Source organism: Hibiscus syriacus, unplaced genomic scaffold (genome assembly GCF_006381635.1).
Source record: "Hibiscus syriacus cultivar Baekdansim isolate YM2019G1 unplaced genomic scaffold, ASM638163v2 tig00110895_pilon, whole genome shotgun sequence".
In the NCBI taxonomy this organism is placed as follows: Eukaryota; Viridiplantae; Streptophyta; class Magnoliopsida; order Malvales; family Malvaceae; genus Hibiscus; species Hibiscus syriacus.
This window is the reverse complement of record NW_024062903.1, coordinates 1,204,721-1,225,981: the sequence shown is the minus strand read 5'-3', so window position 1 is coordinate 1,225,981 and position 21,261 is coordinate 1,204,721. Positions and strand designations below refer to the sequence as shown.

The 21,261-nt window shown below is 35.3% G+C and overlaps 2 protein-coding genes and 1 long non-coding RNA gene across 3 annotated transcripts; 1 reads left to right on the top strand and 2 right to left on the bottom strand.

The window, feature by feature from the left end:
* The first annotated feature begins 603 nt into the window (after nt 1–603).
* LOC120146096 (protein WEAK CHLOROPLAST MOVEMENT UNDER BLUE LIGHT 1-like) lies at nt 604–5,185 on the top strand. The gene is made up of 3 exons (XM_039159752.1): nt 604–689; nt 1,823–2,770; nt 2,982–5,185. Exons 2-3 carry the CDS (start codon nt 1,856–1,858, stop codon nt 4,872–4,874), a joined length of 2,808 nt encoding a protein of 935 aa, XP_039015683.1. The 5' UTR covers nt 604–689; nt 1,823–1,855; the 3' UTR covers nt 4,875–5,185.
* Nucleotides 5,186–7,332: 2,147 nt separating this feature from the next.
* Nucleotides 7,333–9,120, bottom strand: LOC120146097 (alpha-amylase-like). The gene is made up of 4 exons (XM_039159753.1): nt 9,012–9,120; nt 8,791–8,920; nt 7,694–8,478; nt 7,333–7,603 (listed from the first exon to the last, which is right to left on the bottom strand). Exons 1-4 carry the CDS (start codon nt 9,096–9,098, stop codon nt 7,352–7,354), a joined length of 1,254 nt encoding a protein of 417 aa, XP_039015684.1. The 5' UTR covers nt 9,099–9,120; the 3' UTR covers nt 7,333–7,351.
* Nucleotides 9,121–10,652: 1,532 nt separating this feature from the next.
* Nucleotides 10,653–12,589, bottom strand: LOC120146099. The gene is made up of 3 exons (XR_005518183.1): nt 12,339–12,589; nt 11,006–12,248; nt 10,653–10,888 (listed from the first exon to the last, which is right to left on the bottom strand). It is a non-coding gene; the product is annotated as an uncharacterized LOC120146099 (long non-coding RNA).
* Between the last annotated feature and the right edge of the window lie 8,672 nt (nt 12,590–21,261).

The window sequence follows — 21,261 nt, the reverse complement described above, 5'->3', positions numbered from 1 at the left end:
GATAACGTCGTTGTAACGTATTTTGTTTCGTATCAATAAAAGTTAGAGAGTTATAAATTATCGAATGTCCATCTACTCTTCCAACAAAAATAAAGCAAAGCTGATGTATAAAAACCCGGATGATAAAATAGATCCCACGTAGAAAATAGATACATCATGTCAAGGATAATTAACATGTATTTAATTTCTTTATAATTTATTTTAAATTATATATAAAAAAACTAAAAATGGATGATAAAAATTAGTTTTATCAAAATAGGAAAAAATGCATTGGTTTGACGTGTAAAAGGATTAACCACTAGTAATGGTTGTTTTTAGCCTGTATTTCTGGCGTTGATTATAAATTAACACACCTCCACCTTTCGCTGTTTGTTTCTGGTTAGTCAGGGTAAGTTCTTTTCGGTACATTTCTTTTCAGTTTTTAGGAATGAAATTTGTTAATTAGCTTTCTATTAATCTATGCCTAATAAATGGTTTTTCTTCTTCCATGAATTAAGCGGCAGACCCTCTGTTTTAGCTCTTCGCTCTGAGAATTCTGAGATTGCTGGGATTCGAGTTGAATGAATGTATAAACGATAACCTGAGAAGCCTGGCTTAGTTCCTTCATTTAATTTCCCTTTTTTTTTCTTTGTTTATTGCAGAAACAATCGGCATTCAGATCAACTTGGATTAGCTCAACCTCCTTTCCCGTGAGCTTTCATTTAAATTTGTTAATTTGATTTGTTTATTTCTTTTTATTTTATTTTAGGTTTAAATATGCCGGTGGTCTCTGTACTGAAATTTAAAATTCTGTCTCTTTACCTTTTTTTTTTTCAATAACCGAGCCCCTCTACTGTTTTTGATTTGATAATCTTGATCCCTCCCTTTAACTTATGTTCAAATTCAGTATTAAATGCCGACATGGAGCCTATAAAAAGTTAAAACGACTTTTTTAGTTCTTTACATTTATACTTTTTATCAGTTTGACCCTTAAAAAGCTGTATACATAGATGATTGGAAAATTATATTGTTCAATTAATGATGTTTTCTTATTTACTTTGAAAGATTAATGGTCAAATTGATGAAAATTGTGAACGCAACGGGCTAAAAGTTATTTTTGGTTTGAATTTTATTGTAATTCTAGTTGTTGAAGATTACTTGATAATTAAGTTTATTTTCGAATTAAATATTAATTTTAGACTGAAAATCTTATAGAATTAGGTTCCTTGATGACCAAGTATTAGGTCTTACGGAATTAGATTTATTGATTAAGTTTATTATTCTTCTCATCCTTGGAGGTTAGGTAGGAAAGGTTTCACCGGGTTAAATCTCGTATCTTGCGCATGTATGTTAATGTTGCGTTGATTTGTTTTTCACTTCGAATTCCTAACAAGAATTTGCAGGGCTGAGCTTAGAATGTGGTTCTGGTTTTGTTGTTTGAAGAGAGATGACCATATGGGATAGAAATCTATTTCCATTTATTTTAAGTTTGGATGAAATTACCAGAAAAGGGGATTTTACATGAAATTAAATTTATCGGGCTTGTTTACTCTTGCATTTCTGATTTTTTAGTCAAAACTTGTTTTCAACCTGTCATATGTGCTATAAATTGTAGAACATAGACGGTGCTTAGATTGAGGATCTACTATTGAAGAATACATTGGCAGACACTAACTGGTTTGTTGAAATTTTGGATGTTTGCTAAACATATTATTTCAGGTTTTCATTTTAACATTTTTGTCACTGACAAAATACAAATTCTGGAATTAGATGGACTAAGCAATGATTTCTAGTGAGCTTCTTTTACCTTTCCCTTACATGGCTTCTATTTTGTTGGTTTCAGACACCTTGGCCAGACTCCTTGCCGTTTTCACATATGCAGGTTGCAAAATCTGATGACCCAATTATAGGACAAGTAGACCATATAATAGATACTGCATCTTTAGCTTCATCAGTGGTCACTGATCAACCTGAGATTGATCATCAGGGTACGCTGATGGAAGGTTCTAGGTGTGGGGGAGTACATGACAGTCCAGATGAGCATCCATCTAAATATACTAGTTCTGTTTCACATAGTCATAATGAGGACACAATTGTTCCTCCGCCTTCTAACCCGAAGGTTGGATATTCCGATATTGACCATGTAGCATCAGCCAGTGAGCTTTCTTTACTCCCCATAGATGTCACCACAGTTGCTGTTGGAGCTATACATGGTTTTGCTGATGGTCAGCAACCTCAACAAGCTGATACAATTGTTGGTTCTTCTGTTGCCAACGGTGACAATGGCATGATTTTGTCTTCTGCTTCCTCCCATGATGTTGGATCTTCCCAAGATGCTGCTGATGGACAAAAATCTGAAAATGCCCATTTTGCTTCCATTGATTCCAAAAGTAATAACCAGATAACATCACCCAATGATTCTACTCAACCCCATCTTGTTGCCCCCAGTTCTGTTGATGGATCCGTCAAAGATACATTGGATGAACAACAGACTCAAGGTGCTGATTCTCTTGGTGGCATTACTTCATCCTCTTCCAAGATCAATGACTCTAAGGCAGAATATGATAAAAAGGGGAACGTAGACCATGCCAGTCATTTTGTTCTGCCTCGTAAAAAGATGATCACTTCTATGGTTAAATACCCAAATTCCGGTAGCCCTGCTCTGACAAAAGGAGGTGTTTTGAATAAAGGTCATATTGATACAGCATCACCTTTTGATTCTGTTAAAGAAGCAGGTTCCAAGTTTGGAGGAATGGTTAGATGGAAATCTTGTAGAACACAAAATCCAGAGGTATATTAGATATATTTATAGTGGTGTGAATGTTAATATAATCTATGCTACAGCAATATATTTTTGGCATGTATAGTGAATGCTGTTTATCATCAATTTTGTTCTCCGTCTTTTTTAACTATTAATGACCATTAAACATAATTCTTTCTTTTTTCTCTGCCTAATTCATTCATATTTGCTAAATGTAACTTGAAAATTTTTTTGGCCATAGAGGCGCAGGTGTGCGGGCCAAGACCTTGAGAAACTACAGGAGCAGATGATTGCATATAAGAGACGGTCGGTGGATGCTGAAGAGGCAAAAATTCGAGTATTAATGGAGCTGGACAGCACAAATAAACAAATAAGTGAGTTGAAGCTAAGCCTGGAGAGGGCACAAACTGAAGAGAATCAGGCAAAACAAGACTCTGAACTTGCCATGCTCAGGGCGGAGGAGATGGAACAAGGGATTTGCAATGAGGTTAGTGTTGCAGCAAAGGAACAACTTGAGGTTGCTAAAGCCAGGCATGCTGCTGCTGTTGAAGAGCTGAAATCTATTAACGAAGAGATGGAAACATTACGAAAGGAATATGCTTCAATGGTGACTGAGCGAGATACGGCTGTTAAGAAAGCTGAAGAAGCTGTTTCTGCTTCGAAAGAGGTTGAGAGGAGAGTGGAAGAATTGACTATTGAGCTGATGGCCACAAAGGAGTCCCTGGAGTCTGCAAATGCTGCCCATATGGTGGCAGAAGAGAAAAGGATTGGAGCAGCTGTGGGCCGAGACCAAGATACTCTTCATTGGGAGAAGGATCTAAAACAGACTGAAGAGGAGCTCAAGAAAGTCGTTCAGCAAATCGAATTGGAAAAGTATCTGAAACCAAAGCTAGACACTGCTTCAATACTTCTGCATGATTTGAAATCTGAATTAACTGCTTATAGGGAGTCTAAGTTCAATTTGGAAAATAATGGACACTCCACTGATGTGTCAGACACACCAGAAAAAAGAACTCTCACTAAGCTACCATTTGTGGTTGCCTCGGCAAAGCAGGAACTTGAAGAGGTGAAGCTCAAAATAGAAAAAACAACTGCAGAAGTGGATTCTTTGAAAGTGCTTGCTGTTTCATTAAAATCAGAGCTTCAAAAGGAAGAGTCCTCTCTTGCCACCATTAAGCAAACAGAAGGCATGCCGCTTGTTGTCGCTTCTCCAAAAGATGACACGGATAACACTGAGTCAAGACTAGACTCAGTGCAGATGAATGAAAAAGAGGGCAGAGATAAAATGGTGGAGGTGCCAAAAAAATTGCAGCAGGCAACTCAAGAGGCTCTCGAGGCCAAGTCACTTGCTCAAACGGCTCATGAAGAACTGAGAAAAGTAAAGGAAGAGGCTGAGCAAGCAAAGGCTAGAGCAAGTACCATGGAGAGTAGATTACTTGCAGTTCAAAAGGAGATAGAGGCAGCTGAGGCTTCAAAGAAGTTAGCTTTAGATGCTACTAAAGCATTGCAAGGTCATGAATCAGCTCAAAGAACCGATAATGTCGATTCGCCAGATGGTTTAGTTCTTTGCTTAGAGGAGTACTATGACCTCAGTAAATGTGCATATGAGGCGGAGGAACAGGCCAACATGAAGCTGGCAGCTCTCATTTCTCAAGTTGAGGTAGCTAAGAGATCCCAGTCCAGTAGCTTGGAGAAGTTGGCGGAAGTAAATCGAGAGATGGCTGAAAGAAAGGAACAACTAAAAATTGCTTTGGAGAAGGCTGAGAAGGCCAAGGAAGGGAAGCTAGGCTTAGAGCATGAATTGAGACAATGGAGGGCTGAACATGAGCAGCGGCGAAAGGCTACTGAATTGAGTCATGGAGGAAAGCCTACAAGAACAAGTTTTGAGGGGACGCAACAAACGAAGAAAGGTGTAGCTGTACCTTCTTCTCCTTGCAGCACTCTAGATAGCTCAAAGGCAGTCAATGGAAGTAGCACGGAATCTGAATCATCTCCGGAAGCAGCGCTCTTTAAGAAGAAAAAGCAACTGTTCCCCAAGATAGCCATGTTTTTTAACAGAAAAAAGTTGAGCCTATTAAAATCCAAGTCCAAGTTCAAGTTCAAGTCCAAGTCCAAGTCCAAGTCCAGAACCTAATAAGTATGTCGATGAAATGCTGCGTTATATTTGCCATTGTGATTTCACCTCAAGTTCTTTTTTCTGGGTTGTCTCAGTGGCTATTAGTATTCGACTAAGATTTTCCAGATAATCTCAGAGTGTAAATTTTGTGTGTTCTTTGATGTATGATGAAGTTGAGAATACACTTTTGGTTACGGGGAAGGGTTATATGGCTAGAGGATCTGAAGAAATAAAAGATGATTAAGTTCTGTATAGGCTTTGATTTACTGGGATGTCAAGTCTTGTAAAATTGATGTTTATAATGAATGAAAAGAACTTGGTCATCTTTCCCGCATGTACACAAAGTAAAGAAGTAATTACAGAAGCATTGTTGACAATACCAGCTTTAATAGCAAAACAATGGATGGTTTCATGGGCTGGCATTAGCACAGATAGAAGGCACAGGCAGCTGTTAAATAATTTGCTTCCACAGCTTGTGCTCTCATTTTCTATATTAAAATCATCTCTTCATCAAACAAGCCATTTTTTCCATAAGCAACAATCATGGTATTCCAAGAAACTACATATTTTTCTACCGTTTCTTCAAATACAAGTTTACATACAAGAAGACCGGTTCGTATGTATGCAAGTTGAATAATACCGGATTTAAACAAAGGGTAAACTACATGGGATATCACTGAACACACCATGTATCGTTTAAACCATTGATCCTTCGATTACTTTAGTTATAGCATTGAACTTTGGTTTTTTCTTCAATTATAATATTCGACCATTAAGTTTGAACGGCACGATGATGAGGCCAAATCTTTCTGTCACTTTGACGATACAAACAAAATGACGTCGTTTTGGCATGGTTATTCATGCTGAAAACAATACTATTATAGACACTAAACTTTAAGAGTGTATCGGTTTTATCATTAACTTTAAAAAGTTCAATTTTAGGCACTGAATTTTCTTGGTCGCCAGTGACAGTTAATTGCCGCCTGTCACAAATTGACATTCGCCACAAGATGGATTTCAAAATATTTACATTTCACTTATCTTTCTTCTCATCGAATTGGTTTTCCATGAAATTTACTCAAAATTAAAAGAAAATCTATCTAAAGGTTAGACATGCTAACACTTTGATGTCATCCAATAAGACTAGTTATGTTGATTGTCATCTCAAACTTATGCTTCTAACCGTTCTAACTTTTGAACAAACACTTCAACCCCTCAAGTTTGAGAAAGTCTTCAAACCTAAAAAAAGGTAGGGTTTTTTGTTTAATTTCATCGATTTTTAGTGAATTTATTGAAAAACTAATCCTAGGAAAAGAAAGAGTAAAATACGAACGTTTTAATATAGATCTTGTTGCGAATGACGACCGGTGAAGGGTGATGATTCATTGTCAGTGGAGACAAAAAAGTTCAACGTGAATGGTTTAAAAATTTAATGATAAATCAATACACCCCTAAAATTTAATATCTAGAATAACGTTATTTTGAATATCGTAACCACATCAAAATGATGTGGTTTTACTGGCATCATCATACCGTTCAGATTTTAACGGCTCATTGTCATAATTGAAGCCAAAATAAAAACTCAAAATCAAGGAAGCTCTCATATGCGGGGAGTCTGCAGCTCATCCAAATTGTTCTTCATAGCATCCATAATTACAAGCTTATCAAGGGTGTTCGGGTTAGCTGGACTGCCATCTGCAGCCCAAAATCGGAGGGTGGATCGGGGTTTAAGGACCTTCTCTGATGGAGCCAGGCTTGCTTCCTCTTATTGATCAGGAAGATTCTTTTGAAGGATGGTTCGATTTGGATTGCATGGATCTAGTAGTATGTTCTCAAAAGAGATTCCTTTTGGCAGGTTGAGGATCCCCAAGGGTGTAGTTGGGTGTGGAGATGTTTGTTGCGCCTCAGAAGCAAGGCTGCTAGCATCCAGGGGATGTTAGGCTCAGCCTTCTCTTCGGTTGGCCATATTTTGGGAGAGATTAGGTTGAAGAAGGACAAGGTCTCTTGGGAGAGATTAGTGTGACACCCTGCTCATATTCCAAAGAATTCGACTATAGCATGGATGACGGTGTTAGATCGGCTTCCAAATAAAAGTAGACTAATTGAGTTTGGGTTGCAGGTCGACGGTTTATGCATCCTTTGCAGACATGAGATGGAGACCCGAGATCATTTATTCTTCCAGTGTGATTTCTCTAAGAAGGTTTGGGAGAAGGTCCTACGTCTGTGCCACTTGAATAGGAGTGTCATGTGCTGGGAGCTGAAACTTGCTTGGGCTTGCAGGTTGAGGGGTAAGCCCTTGATGTCTCTTTGTGTTGAAGTTGGTTTGGAATGGTTTCATCTTGTTAATATGGAAGAAACAATGACCAAATGAATTACAAGTTCACACTCTGCCAGAATTTAACTTAGTTGTAAAAAGATACAACAAATGGCCAATCTTTACAACATAATCTAAATGACAATTTGTTTCTTTTTGTTCAATTATTTTTTCAATTTGGTCACTTCTTCTCCCACACTGCATAGTTATTCCCAGAGGTGGCGAGCTGGTAGTTGGAAGGAACAAGGTTTCCAAGATCCATCTTTGGTCCAATCTTCATTATGATTTTATCATCAATGGCTGCCATATAAAGTTCAGACTCCGAAGCCAGAATATTAGCTGTGCTTGTGCTTTGAATCTCATTCCTGTTCCTGATTTCCACCAGTTTATTGATCTCGTCTTCGAACCCCCAATCGAAAAAGTGATCATAAAACTGGAGTGCGAGAAAACAGAAGAATCTGTTGTCAGTGAAATAAAATGACCCTGAGACGAAAATGGAAAAGTGCAAAGTGTGTGAACTTACTATGGAGGGGATGCCGGGATGGGTTAGAATATAAGCATATCCTTGCATTATTTTATCAGCTGGAAACGGCCATTGGTTTTGTGTGGATCCAGTGTCGTGGTTGTCTATGAAAGTTACTGCATTTTGGGGTAAGAGTCCAATCAGTCCAGGAGGTTTCCCATTGGAGTCCTTCAGTCTCCATAACTTCCCTTGCACAGCATCGTTCAGAATCCCTTTTGTGGTGAAATCGAATGCCGTCACGACGCCTCCGGAGGCTTCGATCCAATCTTTCAAGTCGGCACGATGTGAATCTTCTTGTCCGTCGTTTAACTGTTCCCATTTCTCTCCGACCGCAAAGTCCGGTGAAGTTCGGTCCATGTAGATTTTGGTTATGTTTGGGGCATACCCTTTTACGAAATCAAAACGCCATCCATCAAATCCAATTTCAGTCCTTAACCAATTCAACCAATCGGATAACTCGTTCTGTACCCTCGTATTGAGATGATCGGTATCCGGGGCAGGTTCATAGGGCATTCCGCTGTCGAGATTCCCTGTGCCATCGGAATAGGCCGTATCATCTCGGCAAATGAAAGATGGTCCCCAATCTAGACGATCATCAGAAGTTCCACCTTCGAAAATGCAGTATATACCCCTGCTATCTTGCCTCTCGGCTGTTCTATGATTTATCACAATGTCAGCAACGCATTTGACTCCCTTTTGATGGAAAGAATCGATCAACGACTTCAATTCGGCCTCAGATCCATACACTGATGCATCGAGATCATATAGCCTTCCCGGCAGGTATCCTGAGCATATTCATATACAGTCAAAAGATTGCTAATTCAACACAATTTAACAAACACAAAGCCTGCAGCATTCATGGAAATCATTCACATCAGTTAACACACACACACACATATATATAGTAGGGGTGTAATCGAGCCGAGTCGATTCAGAATAGTGGCAAGTCTGAGCCTCATCAAGCATAATCCAAAACTGGGGATTCAATACGCGACTCGAGTTCCATCAAACATCAATTGAGCTCGAGCTCGATTAAACTCGTTTACCAATTTTTGTACTAAAGCTTGAACTTGATTAAGCTAGTTCAATTTTCGTACCCTGGGGACTAACTGAATGGGAGGGTGGTGGGAGCCAAACGTGAGTAACGCCGGCGTTGGCTATATCGGAAACGGAGTTCCGGAGAAAGTTGTACCATCCAGCCTTTTTGGATGATTCCCAGTTGAAACCCTGGAAAAAAAATCCAAATTCAAAGACCCAAACATAAAAATCATGTTTTTAACATACATTCATACCCTAATAAGAGAGAGAAAGAGAGTACCTGGAACAATAAGGTGGAGGTGGCAAAAGGGGAGAAGAAAACGAAGAAAACGAAGAAGACGAAGATGAAGCAAAGTAAATTGAACATATTTACCTTTAGTTTTGTTTTGTGTGTCCTTGGGGCACAGAGCAGCTGAGGGTTTTAAACTATCTCTTGTGTGTGTCTTCGCCAGCTTATTTTTGGATTTTTTAGCCATTAACGCGTAATTGATGCTTTACGGAGTTGGGAAATTATTGGCTGGAGGAAGATGAATATCAACTTTTTGAACTATCAGTTGGTTTTATTTCGGGAAATTTTTAACGTTTCTGCGTGTTGGTTGCTTCGTGGACTTTTAAATTAAAGGTTATATTACAGTATATACTACTTTATTATCAGTATGTTTATTAATTAGTCATTGAATTTTGAAAAGTCACAATTGAGTCTATTAGTCTGTTGTAACAATAAGCTCATGTAATTAAGTCTTGACCGTTTGTAGGAAAATATTTTCAATTATTTTTGGGGTAAATTACACCATAGTTTACTCTTTTATTAATAAGCTTACAAATAGATCATTGTAATTTTAAAAGAAAAATTACAATCAATTTATTCAATTTTACTGCAAATGAGTTATTTAGATTTTGGGCTTCTCAAATATTGGTGATCCATTGGAGAATAGAAACAGTGGTCGAGCTATCATCAGTGAGAGGAAGAACATACCTCAAGACAAAGAACATCTCACAGTGGATGATAGAGATAGAGGTTCAAGAAGTTTGAACATTTTAAAATGATTTCATGGCTTTCGAGAAATATTCTCAAGAATATAATTTAATGAATCAAATGAGGATATCGGTATCAAATTTATGATGAAATTTAAGGTTCATCGACTACCATAGAAGGCTAGATTTTATATTACATGATATGATTGTTATAATCAATTGACTTGGTCATTTTTTTTTTTGAAATATAGTTACAATATTCCACATAAAAATGGTGTTTGCAATTTAATTACACGATAATCTATTTATTACGATCGATTAATTGAGTGATTCAATTACGACTTTCTAAAATTAAGTAACCAATAGACTTATTAAGTGGCAGTTGGTGTAATTTACTCAAAATTAAATTAGTGTTCAACGGCAGAAGATTCTTTCTGAAATTTTCATTGGAATCAATAATTTATTGAGTGGGAGAATATGAACAGAATTTGAGAGTTTGATTGGACGTGATATTTTTTTTTTTAAACTTTAGAAACAAAATTATTTATTTGAGAAAAAAATATTTAATATTTTAAAGTAAAGATTAATGTTATTTTGTTATTAGTAATGACGTGTTTCTCAAGGAAAACCTGTTAAAAGAGATGTTTATACGGTGCGATCTCTCAGCTTTGAACAATATGATGAATATTGTACATCTCATATATGTAAACTTCGCAAAACAATCCATGGCCTTGTTAGGGTGCATCAGAAGTCAATTCAGTTTCGATCATCTTAGCTTGGGTCGAATTTTGATGCACCCTAACAAGGACCACTCGGCTAGAGCGAGCCAGACAAGCTTCGAGATATGAATCCGTAAATAAAGTTATCCGAGATCGATATAAATATGTGTAGATACAAGTATTGCACATTACTATAAAACGACCCAAAAGATGAGTAATATGGTGCGACAAAGCATATAATTTCAGTGGAATAAATAAACATGCTGCAATTGATCAATAAATACGACAGGAGCTTTTAAAATCCAAATCATTAACGATTAGAAGCCATCCTATTTGGTAACCTACTAATATCATAGCATTCAAGCACCATAACATCTCTGCTCACATCTTTGCTGGCTTTGGAAAAATGTCGGGTGTGAATTTCTGAGCAGCACTCAAGCTTCCCTTGATCTTCATCGCACCCCTACATCATCAATGGCACTGTGTATTAATTGTCGGACTCAAAAGTCTAAGCAGATTAACATTGCTGACTCCCATGGAATAATAAAGGGAAAAGAAATAGAAATTTGAGATTTTTCACCTCATAAAAGCCATCTGGGTATTCATCTTCCCAGTGGCGACCTTTACAAAGTCGTTGTCTTTGAAGGAAAACGTAGCATCAGGCTTTCCCCCTTCATATTTACCTAATGTTCAGAGCAATAGGTCATTATCAACTTCATAAATCATATTAGTGAAAGAGTGAATGGCTCGTTTAAATCTATTCATTGATGTAATCATGCTTGAATCTCTAAGAGCATGCTACAGAGATAATTTAGTAACCACATGCAAAGTCATGAGAAGCAATTTCAAAAGGCAAAATACTTACTGAAACAAGCGGTATCGCTTATCTTTAACATAAGATCATCTGTTAAAGAGAGTTAGGTAACCAATAACCCCCTAACCTGCTAGTTAGGTGAAATTAATGGATTTTGCCATTGAAAAACTAATAAAGGAAAGAAGGGAAAGCTGAAAAGAAACTAAATAGGATGTGTTGATGGTGAAAAACAACAATGGTGAAGCTATTGAATTAGTTAAATGGGATCTGCTTTGCTACGGTTTTCATAGCGATAGTTGAATACGCAAATAAAGACGATAGAGAAGCTGAGAAGGCATAAGAAAAGGGAAAGATCCCTAATGGCTTCAGAATATAGTTACTGGAAAAGGAGCAATGGTTAACTCGCCAATATCAGAATATGAGAGCTTAAATCCATATAAATTCCATAAGGAAATCTAACATTTTCGATGTGAGATTTAACTCTCACGACATGCAATTATGCACACCTATCACAACGCAATTAAGACACCCCATCGGACGCCACAATGCTTAACTTAATCTAGCTCGGGACATACACTACTATTTCGGCCCCATGATTGGTGTGACACGGTTGCAGCAAGAGATATGGTGCATGGTTTCAACCCCAATTGATGTAATTCTTTGGAAAACAACGCCAGAAAAACTACATATTATACCAGAACTGCTCTAACTAGAAGAATACTTTCGATGTGTGATTCAAGTTTCATACCTTACATATTCACATAACATATAGGTTGCAGAAGATACAAACTTCAAACCCAATTCCATCCTTACAAGTTAGAAAGCTACAATTTATCAACAGGCAGAGCAAAAGAAACAAACCCAAACACCGCTATAATAACAAAAGAAAAGTAAAAAAAAAAAAACAAGAGCAGAATATAATTGCAGAAAAAGGACAACTCCGCTAACGTTAGGTAGCTTCTCCTTTCTTGAGATCAACAACGTAAGAAACCTCATCCATCCCAATTTTCTATAAAAACATAAACAGATCATTAAAATGAAATCGAAAGTGAAGAACAGGGGTTTGGGGGGAGAAATTGAAAAAGCGTTAAGGGTTAACCTTGGGGGCAATATTGATTTGGTAAACGAGGCCAATCTTCTTGATGAGCTATTTACCAGCATCAGAAGCCAAGTGAAGTTTCATCATCTCAAACAAGTAATCGGATTTCAAATCAGTAGTGGCCATTATTACAGAATAAAAATGGAGCAAAATGAAGAAGTGATGAATGAGGGAATTGGGTTTGGATTACTGTTGAAATTGGTTTTTAAAGGCAGTGGAACAAGGTAGTTGACGAGAGAGAATTCAATAGTTTATACGGCTAAAGGATCAGGTAACGCATCCAACGTGACACGCATTTCTATGAAGAACAAATTAAAGAAATGATGTTCATCAAAGTGAACACCCATAACGTCACTTCCATTTCTCTACAAAATTTATATTCATCCACACAATTTAAAGAAATTATATTTTATTAATAATGTTTATTTAAACGCACGAATTAACTAGCTAAAAGAATTATTGTTATTATTAGAGATTATAAATTTAAACATCATAGATTATAAGAGTGTTACTTTTCATTATTAAGTTGTTAAATTTTTTTAAAACATATATTATCTTACATTCACCCTAAACTAATAAAAAATAATATTTATCAAAAGACATCAATAATCTCAATGATATAATTTTTTTTAGAATCACTTTAGATTATAAAAAATTATTAAAAAATAATAAATGCATATTGAATAAAGGTTTTTAACATATTGAGTATTTACTTTAATAGTATGGAGGTATATATGCATAGTAGAAAGTTTTTGAAGTCATAGTGGTTTCAAATTATTTTAAGGGTAAACTACATAAATGACCACTCAACTATGAGGTTTGGTCTCGAAATGACTACCATTTTTAAATTTACGTCAATATGACCATTAGATTATTTAAATGGTTTTAATGTAGTCACATACCGTTAACATTTAACGGAGGTGTTTATGTAACTGATAGAGAAACGACATCAGATGAAGGATTGTTGCTCTTGTCAAAGAATCAAACCTAGAAAGCTCTAGATTCGATCAAAGAACGAGATGGAAGAGATAATTAAAGGGGAGATGACAATTAGGGTTTTAAGAGATTTAGGGTTGTTGGAAATTGATAAAAGGAAATAAGAGTAGGATAATAAATATAAAATAAGAAAATAAAAGAAGACAATGAATATAAAATGATAGAGATACTTAGCCAAAATTGGGGTTTTGGTGGTGATAGGCGATAACAGTGATTTGACGACGATGGAGTTGTGGAAGATGAAAATAGATGGATAATTATCCTATTGAACCCTTCTAGTCGCAATGAAAAGCAAACTCGATAAATGACTCTAACCATCCCTCCTAATCGCAATGAAGAGGCAAACCAGAGTGGGAAGATCTCTCTCACAAAGAACTTGAAAAGAACTTAATGAAAAGAAGCTTTGAAGGAACAAGTAATCAACACTTGCAAAAATAAACTCTCAATGCATTGTATTCAAGAAAAGATTTGATTACAAAGTTGAATAAAAGCCTCCTTAAATAGCTCTAGATAGCTAATGAATAAAAATAATAAAAAACTAAACATGTTCTAATTCTATTTCCTACTAAATAATAATAAACTAATAATAATGTTTTAATGTGATCTTAATTCCTAATAAAATAATAAATTTAATCTTAAAAGATAATGCATCATCCTATATTAAATTATATTACAAATAATCATAAAAATATTAAAAGTACGTAATAATTACAAAATCTCGTATTAATTTTGTACAGGAATTTATGCATGCAATGTCATCACTAAAACGAGCATATTTTGAGTTCCTGATATCAGATTGACACGATTCAATAACCTTTGGAAAGCTAAGAGACATTCACTTATAACTTTAGAAGACATGTTAACCAAATAATACCAGGATCTAATTCATAAAGTTGTCGCAAGTCTATTGTTATTTTGATATTCTTTTCAAAGGTTTGATCGCGTTAATCAATTGTAAGCGTTAGTCCATCTTCCTTTGATGTGAGCCTTGTGATGCATGTATCAGTAATGCCCCAAATCCTAGGTTAGGAGTCTCGATCTAAACCGTAAGGGCCTTAGGTAAACCCATTAGCTTTGTGTAAAGCCTTGATCCAAGAGGGTGAGAATTTGGGCTTGGGTTAACCCTAAAATAAAAAAAAAGATATTTTTAGTCTCATGAGAAAAGATGAAGGACTAAAAAGGCTAATATTCCATCTTCTAAAACAAGGATTTATTCATATTTATGTTTGATGATATCACGTCTGAGTTCCTTTTTGTTTTCCCCACGCTCGCTTGGCTTCTTCCTATTTCTCATCTCATTCTTCCTCTCCAAGTATCAATAAAATGTTGGAACTTTGTGATCTTGCAAGTCCAATTTGTAAACACCAAGGTAAGAGTTCTAATCCATTCCTCACTAGCTTTCATTCAAGCATTTAAAATTAAGATTTGGTCAAGTGACCCTAAATAGAGGTTTAAGGGGGTTTATGAAACCATAGATCACAACTCAATTTTTTTTATAGATTTAAGTTTAAGGAAATATTCCTAACCTCATCTTAAATAGGTTAATAAAACATTTTCTTTGTCGTGATTAGTGAAAGAGATTGGAGAAAGTTTCAAGACCAAAGGCAAGGAAAAGTTGGTTCTTGGTTGAAATAGGACGTTTTGCAGTAGCCTAGCACAAAGATAACACATTTCTAACTTGTCTATACCATATGTAGTTCATTAGATGTGCATGGTTGGTTAGTTTAGTTCATGAAGCATGCCCAAGCGTTTTCATGTTGAATTTCATTTGTAATATTTTTAAGCATGAAAGGTGACTCCTTTTAACCTCTAATAACTCACATAAGACTTAAACATTACTTTGGTGGCCTTAGGAAGGTGAATAGGTAGGGTCTCGGGTATATTTTTATTCCCAAAATAGGGTATTCTAGGTCTGAATATCGGTACTGGAGGAATAATACCGATAATATTATTTAGATGGTTCAAAATAAGGCATCTGGGGGTCAAGAGTATCGATACTAGTTCATAGAGAGTCACTATTTTAGGGTATCAATACTCATAGAGGTGTATCAATACCAATTTTTATAGTTGTATTCCAGTAGGCCATTTTGGTACAGATACTCAATGGAGTATCCATACCATAAAGAGGGTATTAATACCCTAAATAAATGTATCGATACTCATCTTTATTTCCAAACATCAAACCAAAAAATTTGTATCGATACCAAGGGAAGTATCAATACTTCAGCTCGTAAGTATTGAACCCTAAGTAGTGTATTAGTACCCTCATCATGATTTGGATAAGAAATCCTTTTAAGTTAAATATTCGGGTAAAAGGGGTCTAGAGTTGCCTGAACATATGAAATAAGACTACAAAAGATAACATCTGTAACACCCCATACCTGATTATGAAGAAATGCCCAAATACCTGAGCGTACATTAAGTTTTGATCTTGTCGGAAAAAACAAAATCCTAATCATGTGCATTATGTGAAAGCATTCAAATTTAAAAACATATATCATGCAACATGTGGCAAAAAAAATATCAATAATAAACTAACATTACTTAAAAATCAAAACGTTACAAAATCTAATTCATCAACCAAATAAGGGTTAAACAATCATTTCACATAAACAATTTCAATGTAAATTACATAATTATTCTTACTAATATTCATAATTAATCCTTAATTAATGACATGCAAATTTCCAAATTAATCGGATATCAAATAGGGACTTAATTGAATATACATTTTTAGGGACTAAAACATAAATAATTCAAAAGTTGCGTACCTTCAGCAAACATGCAATTGACACTTCCATTATGTAATTAGGTATATTAAAGTGTGACAACTCAAGTCTCAATAAATTTCAAGTTAAGGTCTAATATTAATTAACAAATCAATTTTAGGACCATTCTAAACTTAAACAAACATTTTGAGGTCAAACTAATACTTAGGGACACATGACCTATAATGAATGCAATTTTACCATTTTTTTCATCGAGCACATAGACAAGAAATCAATCGTTTTTCACGGGGGATAAATCATTTGCAAAACATAAAGTTTGAGATCGATCATTCTAGCCAAGAGATCAATCATTTTTAAAAAGAGATCGATCATTTCCCCTAAAAGAGTCGATTATTTTTCTGGAAAAGTGCAGAATCCTTAAGAATATGCATAAACGAGTTATCAAACCACATAATCAATCCTATGGACTAGATACATGCTTGGATAGTTTCATACCACTTCATATATATGACACAAGTCACGACATCATACAAGGATTTGGCACCAAAAGTTGAACATTGCATAAAAGTTCATTTTTAACACAAGTCACCTAGTCCAATTATGCATTTTGGATCATTTCATGCATCCTGTGAGTCTAATAAGTTTAGTACACTTAGTGTCACTTGTCTGTACACATCAAACACTTCTTTAAGGTACCAATTAACATTTGGCTATTTTCATGATCAATTCAACCAATAACATGCATTAAACATTTCCAAAACAACAAATCAAACCAATTAAAAATCTCTAACACAAAACTAATGGTCCACAAAAAATTCACACTCATTATAACTCAACATAGTAACAAATGTCTAGGTCCCAAAATTATTCCCACATTACCATCACATGGATTTGAACCACATACACTTTATTTAGAAATGCCTTGGTTGACCACTCTGAATACTAGCTTCCCACCTCTGACGCGGCTACTAATCCTGTGAAAAGTGTTTAACAATGAGTGTGAGCTAAAAAGCCTAGTGAACAACTAACATTATAAGTTATGTACATATCAAAGCTAAAGGAAAACCATATATACAATCACACCTCACTTGTTTTTACCTCAACATTCATATCATCATGTCATATTTTTGTGTTCACATATTACACACTAAATGCACATAAAATCCAAAATATTCGTATGTATCTTATTCTTGTATATCCAGTAGCAAACACATACAGTCACGCACAATTACCTCTTTAGCAAGTCACACACATTGCACACATTATCTCAATTAAAGATCAATGACCTTTTGTTTGAAACACAACTCACTCATTAGATAAACAAACTTCATACAACCCCCTTTTTACTTTGGAATAAAGCTCAATGCACCAACCTTACCCCGTAATCTTTTCGAAGCATAGCTCAACGCATCAACCTTACCCCGTATAACCCCGATATCAAATACACTTATATAAAACACTTAGAGTACTCTTTTCTAGGCATGTATTTCATATCCAAAGGTTTCATTAAGAATAAATAGCTAATTAATCCAAGTTCATCAAAACTGGTTGTTAATAATACATATTTTTTCACATATACACTTTCAAACACATTTTGAAACACTAATTGAAATTGGTTATCATGATCAACCACACATACATGGACAACGACAAGGTCAACTCATCATTTTAAATAGCTTTTTAAATTTCTATGCATCATTCGCAACACAAACACAATTCACATAACACATCCACTTCTCACATCTCATTCCATATCAATTAAATGCATCAATAATGAATCATATATACCAGAGTTCAAGCTAAAGAACACCTTAAACCACCTTCTTTTACCCTTGAACTTATTCATCCTCACAGAATGAAAGTCACTCACTTTTGTTGTCCACTAATTAAATAGCTTCTGAACACTTAGAAAACGCTCACCAAAACACAAAGAACCATTTTTTCCTCAAAAATCAACACATCAAACACCTTGGAAAAAATAACCCATAAAAAACACCCCCAAAACAAAGCAGAATTTTTTGTTTCTAGAACAGAGCGAAAAGATCAAAATTGCTGAAAACATTACTGAAATTACTCTCCAAACTTTAGATTCAATCGATACCACTTCTCCTCAACAAGAGCTGTTCAAGAACAACTAATTTCAGTAACTAAACTCAAATAAAACCTCAGAATTAACCTCAACAAATTCTAATTCTCGAATTTCTAAAAAAATCAAAATCAAGCTTGTTTTAATGAAATCGATATCCAAATCAAATGAGATTGAAACACTGATTTAGTATATTAATAATATCATAAAAAAATCTTAATCAACACAAGAAAATCTTGAAAAGCAATCAAGAACATAGAACATTAAATACCTCCGAAAATCACTTTTAATCCACAAACTTCTCTTTAAAACAATTGTTCAATTAAAATCATCAATCACATTAAATAATTAATCATCGAAGAAAAAATGAACCAAGGAAAAGAGAATTACCATACTAGCTATGAAGATGAAGATAAACAATGGTAACACCAAAGTGATTAAGGAAGAAAACGACAAGAGGAAGAAAATAGAAGAAACGATCTTGATTGAAGAGAGAAAATCAAGAAGAAAGGAACAAGAATCAACAACAAAGGAATAAAAATTGAAGAAAAATAAGAGTTCCATCCATTAGAGAGAATTTGGGAGAAAAATATGATAGTGTTTGGATGAGAGAAAATGAAAGAAACAATTAAAAATGAAAATGAGGAAAGATGAAGAGAATGAATCTAGATGGAAATTTGGCAAAAAGAGATATTAAGATACATTTAAACTTGGAGGGAAAAACACTGAACATAAGCTTTGGTAAAATAAGCTTCATAGATTTTTTATTTAGGATATTTTATAATTTGGTCACTAAAATCATAATTTTCAAATTGTTCAATTTAGTCACTTTGTAAAACCAATTATAAATTCCTAAATATAGTAATCATAATTCAAAACTATTTTAAATCATTTTAGAACATATTTATCAATTAAATATATGGATATTAATATTTTTTTATCAAAAATCCTGAAACAGACCTTACTACCGACCCGAAACTACTAGCCCAGACTTTGAGATGTTACAACACCTTAAAGTTGCAAACACAACTAGAAATGGAATAAAACTAGGATGACATAAAACTAGCCCTTGTTTGATTATTGGGAAATGATCAGGACACCCGAGCTACTTTAGTAGATGAACACGATTAGTTCGTTAGAATCATCTGAAAATATATGCTAGTGCCAAGGCACTTCAATTGCTGGTTGGGCATATATGCCCCAAGACTTAACAGAGTAAGTTGGTCGGGTGTATACTTCCGATGTAGAAATTTTTTAATCTCACCCCAATACCCGAGGTTGTCCTAGAGAGGTTAGGGTGTCATCCTAAGATACAAAAAATTCCTCTAATCACACCACTAGACCTACCTTAGCACGTACTATATAGTTATGTATGCTTATACTTCTACTTGTCAGCATGTTCATAAAATGAATGTATGTAGTATAATATAATTATTAGTGTGATACTAAGCTCGTGAGCTCAGCGTTCAGAATTTGTTTATGTGCGCAAGTCAGTAGAGGATCGGCGAGGAGCTTATCACATTGAAACATTCTAGATCAGTCGCTTTAGAGTATGTCTTGAGTCTTTTAGAGGGTATGTACTTTATGGACATTGTATTAATTCAAGTCATAACTATGTTCATACTTATTGTATTTTGGAGATTTACCATTGGGTATTTCCAGTATTTTGTAAGCTAAATTATTATTATGTTTAACTTTATATCTATTATGGTAGTTTTCTTATGATTAATTGCACATAAAATTTTTAAAAAAATTTAGATCAGTCGTTTATGTAGTTCGTGTAATACCTTGGTCCTTCGATCTTCAGGTTGGATCTTCATAGGGCCCGCATGTTAGAGTTAATGAAGTGTGTGTCTAAATACATGCCTCTATAGTTTCAATAATACTTAAGTCTATAGAATGATGATAATGACCTCTTTTTTCTTTCTAATTGCAGACTAAGACAATGGCTAATAGTACTGCTCCGAGTCACGAAGGTCAGGAAGAGAGTCGTGTCTTCCTTACTGATGATACCAGTGACGAGTTCGTCCTAAAATTAGATTTTGAGGTATCGAAAGATGTAGGGGTCGACAAGGCGACCTTCTTCAAGGACCTCAAGTTCACACACATGCAGATAATTCACATCGTTCCTAGTATTCTAGTTGCACCCTCTACCTTTGCAGCACCAGCAACCCCACCTGTACCAACCCCTTAAGAGTCTCAAGTTGAGAGGCTCCATAGGTACAAGACCATTGACTTTTACGATTCCAGAGATGGTGACCTCATCGTAACAAACCAGTGGCTTAGGGAGACTCTTCATACGTTGCGCAAGTTGTATCTCACTCCCGAGGGCAAGTTAGATTGTATCACTAGCCTTCTGAAGGGTGATACAATCGATTTATGGAAGAATGTAGAGTTTTCTATGAAGCCATAGATTCCTATATAGGAGTATTTTTTATCGTAGTTTCAGCAGATATATATCGGAGAGATGAATTGAGGGACCAATTTCTGCATATTATGCAGGGCGACAGAATTGTACTCGAGTATGAGTGAGAGTTCCTTATACTAAGTCGATATGCACGAGAGCTTGTAGCATTAGAGGCTCACCATTATAGGAGGTTCAGGGATGGCCTTCAATTTTTGACTAGGCATAGATGCCCTAAGACTTGATGGAGTAAGTTGGTCGGGTGTATGCTTTTGATGTAGAAAATTTTAGATATCACCCCGATACCTGAGGGTATCCATGATAGGCTAGGGTGTCATCTTAAGATGCGAAAAATTCCTCCGATCACACCACTAAACTTACCTTAGCACGTACTAAATACTCCTGTATGCACATACATCTACTTTTCAGCATGTTTATAAAATAAATGCATATAGTATAGTATAGTTATTAGTGTGACACAGCTCTCTTAAGCTCAGTGTTCGAAATTTATTTCTATGTGCAGGTCATTATATGATCGATGATGAGCTTATCGTACAAATACATTCTAGATCAGTTGTTTTCTATAGTATGTTTTGAGTCATTTAGAGGGCATGAACTTTATAAACCTTGTATAAATTCAAGTCATAACTCTATTCAAACTTATTGTATTTTGGAGATTTACCATTGCATATTTCTTTTATTTTATAA